The sequence below is a fragment of the Thamnophis sirtalis genome, unplaced genomic scaffold (genome assembly GCF_051295495.1).
Source record: "Thamnophis sirtalis isolate CommonGarterSnake01/CBP01778 unplaced genomic scaffold, rThaSir2_p1.2 scaffold_14, whole genome shotgun sequence".
Lineage (NCBI taxonomy): Eukaryota > Metazoa > Chordata > Lepidosauria > Squamata > Natricidae > Thamnophis > Thamnophis sirtalis.
This window is the reverse complement of record NW_028261394.1, coordinates 24175678-24193488: the sequence shown is the minus strand read 5'-3', so window position 1 is coordinate 24193488 and position 17811 is coordinate 24175678. Positions and strand designations below refer to the sequence as shown.

Sequence of the window (17811 nt, the reverse complement as noted above, 5' to 3'; positions counted from 1 at the left end):
CCCAAATCCAGCTGCCCTCTTTACTCGCACACACAACGGTGGTTTAGTGAGTTTATTAATATTCCTCAGCAACTGAATGCCATTAGCCTCAAATATTACTTAAGAAATGTATCAAATTATTACAAATTACACTCATATGGACTGTCTGAACAAGGTTTGTTTAATAGATTTTACTATCCAGTCTTGCTGCAAGAGATAAGAGACATAAAAATGCAGCATTTTACAGCTCTGGGTGTGTTTTCTCTTCTTCCATTATTGTTTTCAGTTTTTCAGGGAGGGCCTTTAACCAAAAGTCCACATAGCTGTTTCTCAGTTTCTCCGATTTCCTTTGTTCCAAGTTTAGTTCGAGATATTCTTCCTGCAGACCATAAGACGGCCATTCCACCAGGCCTTCGCCATTAGGATCCCTGGAAATAGCAGAGCCAAGAATTCAGTTTGCCTTTAGCATACTCCCACCACATAACACAACCATCCAAATTCAGTGCTTCAAAATTGCCAAACTCTCACCCGTTACGGGCAAAGTTGCTCCAGTATTTCATGATTGTTCTGCTAAGCTGTTTCTCATCCTCCGTAGCTTCACCTATGTAGAGCACACAAGAGAAAATACTTACACCCATTCATAATCTAATTAGAATTTAAAGGGTTTAAAAGGATTTCCACCTATTCATGGAGAAAGTTTACTAGAAATTCCCATCTCTCTGCAATGACAGCTAAGCTGATTTCCCAGAAAGTGAACCTGAGATTTTAGATGTCAGATTCTGGGGACACTGAGAAGCCACCTGCGTTAGGAACTGCTCGGCAGGATGGGGTGTGGCACTTGGCCTGATCATCCGATGGGATATTATTTGGGGGGCTGACGGCCTTGCCGTGCAGGGTCCACCAATATGTCCTCAGTTTGTGACTGAAGATAATTGATAATTGAAGATAATTTGAGCCACTTGAACAGTTAAGACAGAATTTTGCAAAATCAACACAGGGTTCTCCTAGTGCTTTTTTAAGCATGCCATCAACAAACATCTGGGGTTAAATGGCTTATTAACAAGCTGCAGTTAAACTGAATCACTGATCTGAATAGAATCAAACTAAAGCTGATCTGCAAACCCCTAGTAGATTTCCTGGTCTGGACAGGATTTCTGGGTAAGTTTTCCATTCAGTCGTTTTAGGCTTACTACCTGTGAATGACTTGCTTCTCAAGAATGGCCCTCCAAATACAAAGCCGAGTTCGTCGCCATGGTCTGCCTTTACAAAATCTGGCTTTGTATCTTTGAATGCTGTGGGACGATGCTGGAACTCATAAAAGTAGACCGGAGCAGCAGAATCTACCAAACATAGGAGAAACAGAAAGCATCATGTCAGTGTTTTTGCAACACATCTGACCAGCACACAAGTAAATGATCTTCTGCAGGATTCAATTACATAAGACATTTCTTTATATACAATACCATGCAGCAGAATTCAACATACAAAATCAAGAACACAGAAGCAATATTCATAGAAGCAAGTCGTTACAGAGTGGAGAGATACAGAGGGCATATATTGTACAAAAGCTGCAAAGTTACAGAGGCCAAACCAACTTTTATATACAGCTAAGCGATGCCCAGAATCCAAGCTCTCTCTTATGGCCGCATATAAAAAATTACTATGCTTCAGTTTCCAAACATCCCCATTGGCTGACCTGTTGCCATGTCTATTCCAGTCTATGAACATTTATACTCTGACACATTATGGCCGTGTAGATCAGGAATCGTGGGACATGTGTTCAGTGGGAGACAAGCAGGGGTGGGTTCTGGCAGAGACTACTGCCAGTTTGCTCAGGGGTGCACCTTGTCCCTGTGCCCGGCTCTTTGGGAGCCTGCTTGCAAGAGAGCAGCTGCCCGGCACCTCTTGCCATGTGGTGCCCACCCAGCGGACAACCACTACCCTCCAGCCAGGCAGAATGCCACTAACTGATCGAGCTGTATCTAGAAACTGGCACCCATGCAGAAGCCACAGCCTGGGCCAGCTCCCCCTGCAGGGTCAGGGCCTCCCCTCCCCCCTCCAACACTGAGGATGGCTTCCTCTGTGGCTTCCAAATCCCAGCTGGAAGCCACTGGAAGCGGAGAAGAGGCCAGTCGGGCTGCTGCTCTCTTGCAAGCAGGCTCCCAAAGAGCCGGACACACGGACAAGGTGCACCCCTGAGCTGCCTGCTGCTGAGTCTTCTGGGAGCCAGGGCAGAGAGTGTTCTGGCAGTAGCCACTCTGGGAATGTGCTTCCCAATCTATGGTTCCAACTCCATGCGGAGCTGCAGCTCCCTCGCCACCTCTCTGCCCCGGCTCCAAGAAGACTCGGCAGCAGGTGGCTGCCCAACTGGCCTGTTCTCCACTCTGTTTGGAAGCCGCAGAGGAAGCCATCCTTACTGCTGGGATGGCAGCGGCCCTGGCTCTGCAGGGGAGCTGGCCCAGGCCATGTATGCATCGGCTACAAGCTCCTCAAGGACCTGGTGCTCACGGGCTTTGCCCACATCAATGTGGTAAGGCCTGGGAGGTGTGCAAGCGCAGAGGGAGACAGGCGCTTGCACAGCTTGGTACCTTCAGGCCACTCGTGTTCCACCCCCACCTCCCGTGGGAGGAGCGGAGCTTGATGGCGGCACACAGAGGCAGCTTCTCTCTGCCAGACTCCCGGCTGTGAGTGTGAAGGCTGCCCAGGGATACCCCTCGGTGAGTGGTGTTCTGCCCAGCTGGAAGGGGGGGTGTCTGCTGGGTGGGCACCACGTAGCAAAAAGTGCCAGATGGCTGCTCTCTTGCGAGCGGGGCGGGAGTTTGCAGGCGAGGGGGATGGATGGATGGATGGGAGATGGGCTTGTGCCAAGAATGCTGGGGAGAGATAGAACGAGAGGCAGCTCCCGATCAGCTCAGCTGATTTGCGAGTTGCAATTAAGGGGCCCAGCTGCCATTAGCTGACTGGGGAAAGGAAGAGCTGCCTCCTGTGCTGGCCACGCTCACCCCTTCACTAGGGCTTATTTTGGGGGGAGGGCATATATTTAGGCTCTCCCCAAAAATCAGGCTTGGCCTTATTTGGGGGGAAATAAGGCACTACCAAAAGTTGACACCTGAAGAGGGTCATGGTCCAAATGGCGTCTAATCTCTGGTTTGACTGGTTTTGGCTGAAATGGCAGAATGCTTCTTATAAAATGGCTAAAATCACTAAAATGACAACAATCTATTTTTTGTAAACTTCAAGTTAGTTGGGAATTGTATTTTTAAGTTATTTTTGCCAGAAAAAGCAGATAGAAATTCTGACTTGAGTCTCCTGGTTACCAGTTACCATCCCGGGGGGGGGGGGGGAGGGACCTAATTGGTACAGCTAAAAGCCTAAAACAGCCAGAGAGGTCTCCACCCTTCCAAAATATCTTGTTTGGTGGACACCAATTCTTGCAGCCCTCGCTGTGACCATAGCTGATTCCTCTGGTAATTCCAACAAGCTAGGCTTTGTCAATTATTATGCCTAATTATAAAAAAGACTTGGGAAACTATTATTCCATTAGTTTGTTGAATGTAATCAGCAAATTATACCTGAGCACTTTGGGGCTGACTGGAGACCAAAATATCTTCACAGATGAAGAGGTTGATTTTATAACCAGCAGACCAAGAACTGACCTTTGCTTGGTTTTCCAATATTGGGTCAAAAAATATAGTATTGGGCCCAATGGGGCTTCATACAAACCCTTTCTTGACATTAAATTCACCTTTGCTCTATTTCTATTCTAGGGGAAACCTATGGCTTTGTACATGAACTCGCCTCTGTGGTATCTTGCTGCTTGAAGAGAAGGTATGACAAAGATGGCATCTTCCATAATTTTTTGAAACCGACTGCGTAACTCTACAGGGTCTTCAGTGGCTTCCAAATACTTATCCAGTATCATCTGCATAATCTCAGGAGGGTAATTCTACCAAGAAATAAATACATATGTTGAGACACTGAGCATTGTTTTGCTTTTTGGCACTTCATTAACACGAATGAACTTTCACTGACAAATCTCATTAATCATGCCAATGTAGTTTGTTTGACCCTCTTTCATCCTATGTGAACCCGGCCACCCTAACATAATCAATAGGAGAGGGTTAGTGAAAGTATGTCTTCATTTATGTAGTATGGGAAAAATAAAATACACAAATATTTTCAAAGACATTATATTAGAAATGCTCTGCTTGTAGTATGGGAAAGAATCAAAGAGAAACATTACATAAAAATACCGGTCTGGCTATCCAAGATGGAAGCACTAATACATCCAAATTACAACATATAAAGATATCCTAAATGAACAAGGGGAATTGAAATCAAAACAAGAACTGAAAAATCAAGGACTTGATTTGTCCTGGTGGTCACTTATGCAAATACAATCAAGATACAAGAAAGAGGCAGAAATGTATGGATTTTACAAAGAACCTTCAGAATTAGATGATATATATTTTTAGGGACAAATGATAAACTAATAAAAAATGCATAGCTACCTATTGAATTTTAAAAAGGAAGAACAAGTAAAAGAAACTATGATAGTATGGTCCAAATTTTTTGGATACACTATAGAATTAGATAAATGGCAAAAACTCTGGGAGAGAAACTATAAATTGATGGTGTCAATAGCCTACAAAGAAAATATCTACAAAATGTTTTATGGGTGAGATATGCCACCAGCAAGAATGGCAAAGATGTCCCAAAATATATCTCCCACATGCTGGAAATGCAAACAAATACCGGGTTCTTACTATCAAATGGGGTGGACTTGTCCTATGGCAAAAAAAATATTGGTTAAAAATAAAAATGTGGCTAGAAGAAATGATAAAACAACAAATAGAACTAAAACCAGAGATGTTCTTGTTGGGTATCCTACCAGAGAAATATAATTATAATTATAATTATAATTATATATATATATATATATATATATATATATATATATATATATATATATATATATATATATATATATATATATATATATATATATATATATATATATATATAATTTTACATGTGGTAACAGCAGCGAGAATTGTATAAGCACAAAACTGGAAAAATGAAAATATACTTATAGATGAAAATGTAATAAAGAAAATACTAGAATGTGCTGAAATGAATAGATTAACATTGAAAATTAAGGATAAGGAGGAAACAGAATATTTTTTAGCTTTTGAATTATTTTATCAATGGTTAGAAAATAGAAGCAGAAGTTAGAAATTCAGAATAAAGGAGGATATAAAATGAAGTAAATCTGCAATTAAATAATGAATATTCAATAAGTAAACATGATGATGAATAGACTTGGATGATAATTACAAAAGTGATGGTTATACAATGTTTATAATGCTTGATATTATTAACTAATTATAGATAAAACTGAATAGAGCATTTAATTAAACAATGGAAAATGTTTAATGAGCATATGTGAAGAATATGATGAATAGATTTTGAGAATAATAGTGATAGCTACTTTATGTATAAGAGTTATTATTTGTATTTAAAATAGATTATAACCAGTCAGTACACTGCCATTGTGGATATGGAAACTTTATAAATAACAAAGAAAATTGTGTAATTAAAAATAATTAAAAAATCCTGGTATGTAAGATTATGGGCCTAGGTTCTGTTGCAGAAAGTATTGCAGCAGCAATAAAAACTATCCTTCAGCTCTCAGCTAACAAGTAGAAGGCTGGGAGAGAATTTTAAGTCAAATATATTTAACTATGTCGGAAAGAATACTGTGCAGTGAAGAGCAACAATTAGGGGGTTGGAGGCTAAAGCACATGAAGAACGGTTGCAGGAAGTGGATATGTCTAGTGAAGAGGAGGACCAGGAGCAACAGGATGGCAGTCTTCCAATATTTGAGGAGCTGCCACAAAGAAGAGGGGGGGGGGGTCACTCCCCCTTCTATATATACTCTTTTATAAGATCTACGGACGCTGCGCAAACTTTTAAATGGTATGCTGAGTGCATGGGATTGAATGTGTGAATTGGATGATCCCACTTTTTATTACCCTATGACTCTTGTATTTTATGTGTTTTAATTATCACGTGGGGACTGCTTGAGTGTATAAATGAGTGTGCTTGATTCGGAGGACCTGCCGGGAGTTGCGGGGGCTACGGGGGTGGCTGAGGGGGCTAAAGACACGGGAGAGGGTCGGGGTATTGCGGTCGTGACAGGGAGGGGCAGATACGGCGGGGACTCTAGGGCAGGCCATTACCGGGGAAGGAGGGTTCGCTACATCACAGAGATCCCTCCTTCCGGCCCTAGGAGTCCCACTCCAAGACCAGATGGTGTAAGTAATCAGGACCCTGGTCTCAGGCTGTTGTCGCTAAATGCCAGGTCTGTTGTACATAAAGCACCTCTCGTCCGGGACTTAATTTTAGACGAGAGGGCAGACCTGGCATGTATTACTGAGACCTGGCTGGGCCCAGAGGGAGGAGTCCCCCTTGTAGAACTGTGCCCAGAAGGATTTCAGGTGCTGCATCAGCCGAGAGCCCAGGGAAGGGGTGGGGGTGTGGCCGCTGTTATCCGGGAGTCGTTAGTTCCTCGTAGGGTCCCTGCTCCGGAGATTGTCGGGTGTGAGTCTTTGCTGTTAAAGTTGGACCTCAAGGGTCAAGTGGGTTTGCTGCTAACGTACCTGCCTCCCAACAGCGTTGCAGCAGCCCTCCCCTCGCTCCTCGAGTCAGTAGCCGAGCTGGCAGTTGAGTTCCCTAGGCTGATGGTCCTGGGGGACTTTAATCTGCCGACGCTCGGTGAAAACTCTGATGGGGCGCAGGAGTTCATGGCTTCCATGACAGCCATGGGCTTGACTCAAGTAATTCGAGGCCCAACCCATTCGGCGGGACACATGCTTGACCTTGTATTTCTCTCGGAGCAGTGGATGTGTGATCTTGGTCTGAGGGGGAGTGACATCGTACCCCTGTCGTGGTCAGACCATTGCCTACTGAGGCTCGACTTCCGGAGGCCAAACCCCCACTGTAGGGAGGAGGAACCGACCAGGTGGTTCCGCCCCAGGCGTCTTATGGAGCCAGTAAGGTTCCAGACAGAGCTTGGGGTTATTCCTGATACTCTCACCCACAGTCCGGTAGAGACTCTGGCTGCTGCGTGGCACTCGGCAGCGTCAGAGGCCCTCGACCGGATTGCGCCACTGCGGCCCCTCCGAGGCAGCGGATCCCGGAGACCACCTTGGTTCACCGAGGAGCTCCGGGAGATGAAGCGCCGGAGGAGATGCCTAGAGCACCGTTGGAGGTCCGATAAGTCCGCATCGAACCGAGCAATGGTAACCACCTGCACCAGGGAATATACTAGGGCACTTAGGGCAGCTAAAAGATCACATATAGCCTCCCTGGTTGCGTCCGCTGAGTCCCGTCCAGCCGCCCTGTTTAGGATAACCCGCTCCCTGTTGAACAAAAGGGAGGCGGGGGAACCCTTGCAGGGCAGAGCTGAAGAATATGCCCAATTCTTAGCGGACAAAATTGCTCGGTTTCGGACGGACTTGGACTCCACACCTGCAGTTCCAGCCGAGACTCAGAGGGACCAAGTTCAACAGCTCTGGGTTGAGTTTCAGGAGGTTACCCCCGGGGATGTGGACAAGGCCATGAGAGCTGTGAGTTCCTCCACCTGTGCTTTGGATCCGTGTCCCTCATGGCTGGTTTCTAACTGCAGTGAGGTGACACGAGGCTGGATCCAGGCGGTAGTAACCGCCTCCCTTCGGGAGGGGAACTTCCCCGCCGCACTGAAGGCGGCGGTGGTGAGACCCCTCCTGAAGAAGTCATCCCTTGATCCAGCTGTCCTTAATAACTACCGCCCGGTCTCCAACCTCCCCTTTCTGGGGAAGGTTGTTGAGAAGGTGGTGGCCTTCCAGCTCCAACGGTCCTTGGAGGAAGCAGACTATCTAGACCCCTTCCAGTCAGGCTTCAGACCCGGTTACAGCACTGAAACCGCCTTGGTCGCATTGATGGATGATCTCTGGAGAGCCAGAGATGAAGGACATCCCTCCATCCTGGTCCTCCTTGACCTCTCAGCGGCTTTCGATACCATCGACCATGGTATCCTTCTGCGAAGACTGCGGGAGGTGGGAGTGGGAGGCACCGTGTTACGGTGGTTCTCCTCCTACCTCTCGGACAGGTCGCAGTCGGTGTTAGTAGGAGGGCAGAGATCGTCCCCAAGGCCCCTAAAATATGGGGTGCCGCAGGGTTCGGTCTTATCCCCCCTACTATTTAACATTTACATGAAACCGCTGGGAGAGATCATCCGTAGGCACGGGATTAGATACCATCAATATGCGGACGATACTCAATTGTATCTGTCCGCCCCGTGCCAAATCAATGAAGCGGTTGACGTAATGGACCGGGGACTCGAAGCCGTCATGGACTGGATGAGGATTAACAAGCTTGTGCTCAACCCAGAAAAGACCGAGTGGCTGTTGTGTTTTCCTCCCAAAAATTCGGCCATTAATCCAACACTCAGGCTGGGGGGTCAAATTCTACACCCCTCAGAGAGGGTTCGCAACTTGGGAGTCCTCCTGGATCCACAGCTGTCATTCGACCATCATATAGCAGCTGTGACCAGGGGGGCATTCGCCCAGGTACGCCTGGTGCGCCAGTTGCGACCCTACCTGAACCGGGAGGCTCTCACAACAGTCACTCGGGCCCTCGTGATCTCTAGGCTGGAATACTGCAATGTGCTCTACATGGGGCTGCCCTTGAGGAACATCCGGCGACTTCAGCTAGTACAGAACGCAGCCGCGCGAGTGATCGCGGGTGCACCCCGATTCACCCGCATTACACCTATCCTCCGCGAGCTGCGCTGGCTACCTGTCGATCTCCGGATGCGCTTCAAGGTGCTATTGACCACCCATAAAGCCCTACATGGCAGTGGATCTGGATACTTGAGAGACCGCCTTCTGCCAATTACCTCCCTACGGCCTATAAGATCTCATAGGTTGGGCCTCCTCCGCATCCCATCGGCCAGCCAATGTCGGCTGGCAACCACAAGGAGGAGGGCCTTCTCAGTAGCGGCCCCGACCCTTTGGAACGAACTCCCCGTAGAGATCCGTACCCTCACCACCGTCCAGGCCTTCCGCACAGCCTTGAAGAACTGGCTCGCCCGTCAGGCCTGGGGATAAGGACCATTACCCCGCCCGAATGTTGTATGCATGTTGCGTATTATTTTATTATGTGTTGTCGTCTTAGTACTGTATTGTATTGTATTCCCCTCTCCCTGGTTTCTGTGAGCCGCCCTGAGTCCCCTCAGGGAAAAGGGCGGCCTACAAATAAAATCAATTCCAATTCCAATTCCAATTCCAACCTATTCTCCAAAGCCTCTGAAGGCAGGACAAGTAGCAAAAGATGGAAACTAACCAAAGAGTGAAGCAACCTAGAACTAAGGAGAAATTTCATGACAGTGTGAGCAATCCACAATCAGCTTGGCTCTGGAAGTTGTGGGTGCTCTACAACTGTGCAGCCATTTGTACAGAATGGTCTAGGGCAGCAATGGCAAACCTTTTTTGGCTCGCGTGCCATAAGTGGGGGGAGTGCAGGGGGGGTCATGTGCAGCCGTGCTGCACCCATAATGCAACGTGTGACACCCCCCAGTGCGTATGTGCATACTACAGGCGCTCCCCCCTTTTTTTTGCATACATTTTTCACCTGAAGACTTCGGAGCGCTCAAAACAACCCTCCGAGCAAACCGGAAGTCCGTTCCCGAACTTTTGGTTTGCCCTTAGGGCCGTTTTTTTGCACTCCAGAGGTTTCAGGGAAGCTCATGAAGCCTCCGGAGGGCCTCCGGGAGTGGGGGGGAGGCTCTTTTCGCCCTCCCTAGGCTCCTATAAAGCCTCTGGAGCCTGGGGAGGGCAAAAAATGGCTTAAAAAAAAGGTGAACTCAGCTGGCAAGCGTGCATATGCGCGCTGGCCAGCTGACAGGGCAGCACCTTGCGTGCCCTGACAAATGGCTCTGCGTGCCACTTGTGGCACGCGTGCCATAGGTTCACCATTTAGGGTCTTGGGTGTCCTACTTGAGCAGGGAGTTGGACTAGAAGACCTCCAAGGTCCCTTCCGACTCTGTTATTCTGTTCTGTTGTTTCCTTTGTTTACAAACCTTTATCATAATTTAAACCATTTTCTTTGACATTTATTGCCCATTACTGAAAACTTTATGATAATTCATATATACGTATAGTCCTTGCTGACTGACTGCCTTGTTTAGCAACTGTTCAAAGTCACAATGATGTAAAACCCAGTTCTCCCACCACTGGAGGATCCCTTGGTCCCATGGTCACCAGGCAGGAGCTTCCACAGGTAGTTAAGGAGGAAAGCGGAAATCAAACCACGTCACGGTGGCTGCTGTCCCACACGGCTGTCAAATGGTGGGGTGGCTCAGAAGCTTTTTGCCATCACAAGATTTCCCACTTAGCTTAGAAATTAGTCACCGCCTTTGTGGCCATGTGGCAATATCACAGCTTCATTTCATTTTGATTTCTTATTTTTATTCTTAGAAGCTAAACATTTTGTAAGCTCCAATTAAAAGGAATGGAAAGTTCATTGGTGCTATACAATGTGGTTAGCCACCTTCTGCAGAAATGTACGTATGGATGAGAAAATGTATGAAGGTTGGTTTCCAGTGCGGAAGCCTGGCTGAATGAAGATAAAGGTAAAATTCCTGAAAATATTGTGCCCCCCTCCAGAGGCAGTGAATTGTGCTGAATGCAGCCTAGGGTGGGTCTGATTGGCTATTTACCATTATTGGATATAGGTGAGTAAAAACAGGGACAAAGTTCCAGGTGTCCACAGAAAGGACACAGGGAAATTGCTGAAGTTTCTGTGAACTTTTGTAGCTTCTTGTGGGCAGGCAGTGCCATTCTCCCAATTGTCTGCCTGTTTAGACCCAATTATTTTAATACATTGTAGCCTGCTTCTAATTTAAAATGTGCTAACAGCTCCGTAATATTATTCGGCAGTATAAAACACCCATCATTCAGTCACCCTGGGCTGCTGGAGGTGGGCTAGTGAATCCCACCTCTGCTCTGGGCAAGAATCCCAAAGACAGATTCGCTGCTGTCCAAAGGTTGTCCAGCCATTTTCTCCTTGGATTTCCTTCTGGGGAGGGGGGATCATCAGGAGCCCTCATTTCCATCAAGGCCATTTGGGGAGCAAGTCCTGATGGCAGTGGTTTTAAAAACCTATTTTTAAAAATTGCTGCTAAGAGGCTGAAGTACAAAGCAACTACAATATTTTGTCGTTATTGATAATCAGACTTTAAGTACACTAATTAGAATAAAAATATTCAAAAACATCAACTAATTAACAAGAAAAATATATAAAATAGGCATCATAGTTGAAACACACAGCTGGTCTGCAGTCCCCCCTTTACATCCTTCAGAAGAGTCCTTCATCTTCCTCCCACGAAATCCACCTGGGGCATTTGCCCAGGTCCGCCTGGTGCACCAGTTGCGTCCCTACCTGAACCGGGAGGCCCTCACAACAGTCACTCGTGCCCTTGTGACCTCTAGACTGGACTACTGCAACGTGCTCTACATGGGGCAGCCCTTGAAGAGCATTCGGAGACTTCAGCTTGTCCAGAATGCAGCCGCGCGAGCGATTGTGGGTGCACCTCGGTTCACCCACGTAACACCTATCCTCCGCGAGCTGCACTGGCTGCCTATTGGCCTTCGGATATGCTTCAAGGTGCTAGTCGTCACTTATAAAGCCCTTCATGGTATTGGACCTGGGTACTTGAGAGACCGCCTGCTGCCAATTACCTCCAATAGACCGATCAGATCCCACAGATTAGGCCTCCTCCGAATTCCATCCGCCAGCCAATGCTGACTGGCGACTACCCGGAGGAGACCCTTCTCTGTGGCTGCTCCGACCCTCTGGAACGAGCTCCCCGTGGAGATTCGAACCCTCACCACCCTCCAGGCCTTCCGCAAAGCCCTTAAAACCTGGCTGTTCTGACAGGCCTGGGGCTAAAGAGTTTTTGCCCCCCTTCTCGAATGGTATGGTTGTTGTGTGTTTTTAAATTTTGTATTGTTATGTCTTGTCTTTTTTATCCCTCTGTCTGTACCCCCTTCCCTGATTGAATTGTGAGCCGCCCTGAGTCCCCTTCGGGGAAAAGGGCGGCATATAAATGTAATAAATAAATCAATAATAAATCAAATCACCTCACTCAGAATGGATTTTAATTAATTAGACTTTCATGGCATCCCAGCTTGCCAAGCCATTCTGTTTAACACAGCTTCAAAAGAAGTACCATATTTTTCAGAGTATAAGATGCACCTTTCCCCCCAAAAGAGCATGGAAGTGTTGATGCATCTTATACACTGAATACAGCCATTTTTGGCCTGACGCCCCCCCCCCGCATTCCATTTTTGTGAAAAATGGGCAATAAATGGGCAGTTTTTCACAAAAACAAGGTTGTTTTTGCCTTTCCCCACCCCCCAGAAGCACTCTGCAGGCTTCAGCAGGGCTGGGAGAAGGGGAAAATTCCCCCATTTCAATGAAAAACGGGGGTGTTTTTTCCTTCCCCCTGCCCTGCTGAAGCCTGCAGAGTACTTCTGGGGGGTGGGGGAAGGCAAAAACTTTTTTTTTTACTTACCTCTTCAAAATCTTGGTGCGTCTTATACACCGGTGCGTCTTATACACCGGTGCGTCTTATAGTCTGAAAAATACGGCAATAAATAATAAAACTAACCACAGGAAAGCAGAAGAATGGTGACCAGGCTAAACCTGTCAGCAATGGCTAAAAAGCTTCCCATCGCCCTGCCCTGGAGAAGGGCCGGCTGGAGGGCCAGCAGGTCCAGCTTCCTAATCAAGCCATTTGCAACCCATCAACTAACATTCCACACAAAGTGAACTTGATGAGAGAGATAGAAAGAGGCTTGTCTGGTATTACCCAGATGGAGGCCATTCGCTGCAAGGCGGCTGCAATCCTTTCCCGATCCATGCCTTCTCTGATGTATGAAGAATTTTGTACCAATGAAGACTGAAATCCAAAAAAAGACATGTCAGAATCTCAACTGAACCTAAGGAGGCACAAATTATAAAAGTGAGCTACTGGCAAAACTGTAAGTAGCCATTAATGAATTCAAACATATTTTGTCACAGTGCAATAAGCACTTAAAACCATTCATATAAAAAGAGTTTATAAACAAGCTTGAGGATGAATCTCCAAAAAGGAATGTTTTTTTAAGTATAAGAAGCTAATAAAGACTCTCGGCATGACATTAGGAAAGTGTACTGCATTCACTCAACAGTGAGTGCTTTGCCCTCTAAGGCTGCCCTCCCCTCTGCCTGCCCCATGGCAGCCAACAGAATGCGGGCTTTGCGGGCCCTCCATTAAGCACTGCTGCCACCCCCTACCCCACATTCAGTCTGCCCCAACTCTGCTGGCTTCTAAACCAATTCAGGATGTACTGTGCATGCCCTGCCCTCCTCTCCCCACGATGTTCACTGTTTGGCTTCCTTTTGCTTTCCTTTTTAGGCAAGGTGTGTGGTGATAGGTTGTGCACATTGCGCAGAGCAAGAGACAAGGCATTTGTAGTCTGTGCGCAAGAAAGAGGGGGACGATGGCTCCTGCTTGGGGGTCCCCAGAATATAATAGTGTAAATCGTCTGCTTTAGTTTGGCAAGATTTCCGTCTATGGCTGAGGAAGAATAAAGGAAACAGCTTAGAAGAATCGCAGTGGGTCTATCTTGGTTTTGGAACCTGACACCCAAGACTCTTTTTCATTTGGCCTCTACTTCTATCATGTCATGTTTGTTGAATCCGAATCAATCGATGAGTCAACCTCTGGTCTGGACACCCTTTGTGGGATGTACAAGAGCTGCCCTCACCTTTCTGGATGTTCCTCACTGACCCCTCTTGGACCACTGGCCAAACTCTTTCTACGAGGCTTAGCAGCCAGTGTCAGCATCTTTCCCTTTCCATAAAGGAATAACAGCATCTGCCCAATTCTTATACAAACTGGGCAGCTGCTCCAGAAATAAATTATATTCAGCTACACCAGCATCATGTTATTTTTCAGTATTTTTCAGCGCTTATTACTTCCTTTCATGACTTTTTTTCCTGGGCACCAACATTTATAGCATTGGTTTCAATTCCCCTATCTGACATACCATTCTCACACTTGGGGTTAAGAGTTTTGGCAGTGCGACTATTATTATGAGATAAACCCAGGAGCAAAACAGAGCACACACCACACAGAGCCTTTAGACCAGGCATGTCCAAAATCCGGCCCAGGGGCCAATTGCAGCCCATTCTCAAATGTTGAGTGGCCCGCAGCCTCTTCTCCCCACCGGCTCAGCCTATCACTCATCCCCACCAGCTGGCGCTTTTTCCTTCACCACCCAGCAGTTCCTGCAGCTGTCCCCTATGGCCAATCCACAGCTGGCTGAGCACCACCTTCAAGGCTGGAGGTTCCATTTCACCAGAAAATGGTAGTAGACCTGAGTCAGCACTCTGGTTGTGTGACTCTTGTGACGCAAGGCTCATGTGTCCATTTCTAAAATGGCAACTGTAACTAAAAAAAGGAAAATGGACAGTGAGGGCCACCACTGCAAGGACAAGTGGAAATCCTTTCAAAGACTGTCAGGCTGAATGGTCCCACACATTTTCACCTCACCGAATCTGGCCCTCCTTGCAAAAGGTTTGGCCACCCCTGCTTTAGACAATGAGTAGTGGTTCATACATACATATATACACCACTATGGACACAAGGACAGAAATGAGATACATGATGAGAGAGAGAGAGACATTCCCTAGTGGCCACCTATAACTATAACATCTATAACGGTAGCAGACTTGTGTGGACCCCACCAGTGTCTTAAATTGGATATACCTATAGTGCTGAATAATCCTCATTGCATCAGCTCACAATTTACACGTTACAACCTTTCATCAGTTGCCAGCTATTAAACCTTCAGTACCTACCCCTTCTATAATTTTATGCTTGCGTCATTAAAAGTCTGTGAAGCTCCTCCAGCCATTCGAGCACCTTCCTAGTGAGTCTGGTCTGCTTCATTAGAGTTAAAACTGAAATATGTTTGAATATTAGTAGTTAGCATTAAAACCTTTTCCTGATCTTGTCAAGGGAGGCCAGAACAAAGAATTTTTGAACAGCATCTGCAAGTACTCTGGGAAAATAGGCACCCCAGGCTTTGCAATTATTGCATTGGTAATATTAGGATTAAAGCATCTAATAAAGAATTTCCCAATTATACGCAAGCATTTGCTTTTTTGGCTTATTTCTAGGTATTTGTTTTTAATCTATATGCTGCTCTGAGACAGGTGTGGAATTGAGTGGCATTATAAACCTAATACATGAATGCTTATTAAATGTGCTGCAGATATCAGTAGCCTACAGGAGTAGTCATGGCTATCTTTTCTGAGTTAAATGGAAATTTCATCACTACAACAAAACCCATTTGTGACTTAATTTTCCCACAGTGCATTGGAAAGAGTTGGCCAGCAGCCCAGAAGAGAGGAACATCTCAGCCAAACTCACAAAATGCAAGTTGCAACACACACACACACACAGACACACACACACATTTACACTTTCTCCTGCTCAATCCAAGACTCATTTAAGAAGAACTGTAAGTGCCGAAAGTAGGAAGGACAATGCTAGGCTATTTTCAAAATATGCCCAAACTGATCTCTCTTAGAGTTACTTATCAGGGAGTAGACTATTTTGTGAATCACAAATCACTTACTCCATAGAGGAACCATCCGTATTCATTATTATTCACCCCAATTAAATATGGGACTGCGTGAAGCTCCTTGGAGGCCAATAATTCCTCTGGTGCTTTTAGAATGAATTCTCCATCAACGACTGCAGGGATAAGGTGAAGTTCCTGGGGGGAAAAGTTACAATAATGCAAAACTGGAAAGGTACAGAAATGTTCACTTTGATGCTCAACAAAAATTAAGAAAATTTAAACTTCTGCAATCTCTGAGGGAGATGGGCGGTTAAAAAATATGAAAATCAACCAATCAATGAATGTCTGTGTGCCTGCCTGCCTCTATAGAGGTTAAAACCATCTGGCCAAAAGCTGGAGCTGTGATCTGAGCCCAAAGACCCATCCCAGGTATTATGTTGCCTGTGAGCTGTGCATCTCTCCTGCTCTCAAGGGATCAGGATTTTATCCTTGATTATATCTGATTGTTGCGCGGCCTCATTACAGACTGGGGGGATGGGATCGGGTGGTGGTGGCAGACAAGCTGATCCTCTAGGACCCAAAACTCATCTTAAAAGAAAAGGTGCTTTTTTCTTCAGCTCTCCAGCAAGGGAGAGGGAGACCCTCATTTCATTATCCTTCAAATCTTTTATCTTGATTTGTCTTGATTTCATTTAAGGTCTTTGATGGCGATGAGCCACCAGGATCCTTAAGACCTGGGCAGCATAAAAGTTCAGTAAATGTTTATTATAGACCGATCAGTAGGCTCTGAATGCTGCAGGCTAGCCCATCTCACACTGACACCCGGAAGAACCTGGAGCAAATGATAAAGAGAAAACAGATGATACCAACCCCTCCCCTGCTCTCCCCTCACCCCACAACCCTGTAATCAGGGTTTCAATGAAGAAGAAAGTGAAGGAGGGGGGTAGAAACCTGGATGGTTTCCTAAGAAGCACAGTGAAGGTGAGAAACCACAAAAAGAACCTGTATATGAGATAGAAAAAAGAGGCGAGGAAACGCACATACAGGCATTGTAGGACTTTATGGCTGAGGTCAAGAAAGCTTTCAGAATGAGCTGCTTGCAAAGAAGGTTAAGAAAAAGGTTTTAATGTTTTTACCCCATTAATTTGAGTGAAGAAGAAAAGAGAATGCAATTTATCTTCTATTCTCATTCAGTTTTCTCCAAGATACAGTAAAACAATCTATTCCACCAGAAAACTGTGAAGGGCAGGATGAAAATTTATGATTGCTAGAAACAGAGTCAGGAAGAGCTCTTTTGGTTGAATTTGAGTCACCTGACTTGGCAGTTGATCATCAGATCTGATGACCCGACAGAATCTTGGAGAAATCCCAGAAAATCAAGGGGTGGGGGAGAGGAAGATGTCAAGGGACCAAAATGGCACAAATATCTGCATTTTCAAAGAGGGAAAAAGAAACCCCAGGGATTCCTAGACATCTGATGCCTGGGAAGAGCAAATCCTAAAGACTTTGACAATTGTTGGCAAAGGTCTGTGACTGCAGCCTCATTTACCTGCTGATTATATATGAAGAGAAAGTGGTTTGGAAGAAGATGTGCCTGGTTCTTATAATTGGAGGAAGAAAGTTCAGTAACCTGCACAGAGCTGATAACAATCTCCCTACAGCCAAACATGCAGAGGGCCCTAACCCTTGGGATTAAAGGTCAGAGAGCACAGGGGGAAAAATGGAACTAGGATTAAACATTAAACGCAGAACAAACTCAGCATCCAACCTTAGTGTCAGAAGTGCCAGCCTGCCTTTCAGCTCCCTTTGCTGGAGGCCAGCCTGCCACAGACTATGGGGGGGGAGGGGGGAGCTGCAGGAGAAGGAAACAGAAGCTACTCATTGTAGAGACATTGGTTCACCGTTCCAAGGCCAGAGGCCTCAGCATGGGGGGCTCTGTAGAGATTCTTAGCCATCCAGCTCAGGGTTGTCCCAAAGGGGCTTTTATTTTTCAAGAGGGAACTGGACTTTCTCATTTTTTCTTTTGAAGATGTTTCACGTCTCATCCCAGAAGCTTCTTCAGCTCTGACAGGATGGTGGGGAATGGAAGGATTGATACTCCTTGCAGGCAGTTTGCCATTTGCATCCTTTGAGAGGGTCCTTGAAGCACTTG

The 17811-nt window shown here is 46.1% G+C and overlaps 1 protein-coding gene across 1 annotated transcript in view; it reads right to left on the bottom strand.

The window, feature by feature from the left end:
* Positions 1-139: 139 nt before the first annotated feature.
* The window catches only part of LOC106538661 (fatty acyl-CoA hydrolase precursor, medium chain), a 33548-nt gene continuing 15876 nt past the window's right edge, over positions 140-17811 (bottom strand). Inside the window, exons 8-13 of the mRNA XM_014053228.2 lie at positions 15714-15854; positions 12896-12985; positions 3778-3925; positions 1173-1319; positions 508-580; positions 140-407 (exon numbers count right to left, since the gene is read on the bottom strand). Coding sequence (XP_013908703.2) covers positions 221-407; positions 508-580; positions 1173-1319; positions 3778-3925; positions 12896-12985; positions 15714-15854 — 786 coding nt within the window. The 3' untranslated portion in view covers positions 140-220. The remainder of the gene's footprint in view (positions 408-507; positions 581-1172; positions 1320-3777; positions 3926-12895; positions 12986-15713; positions 15855-17811) is intronic.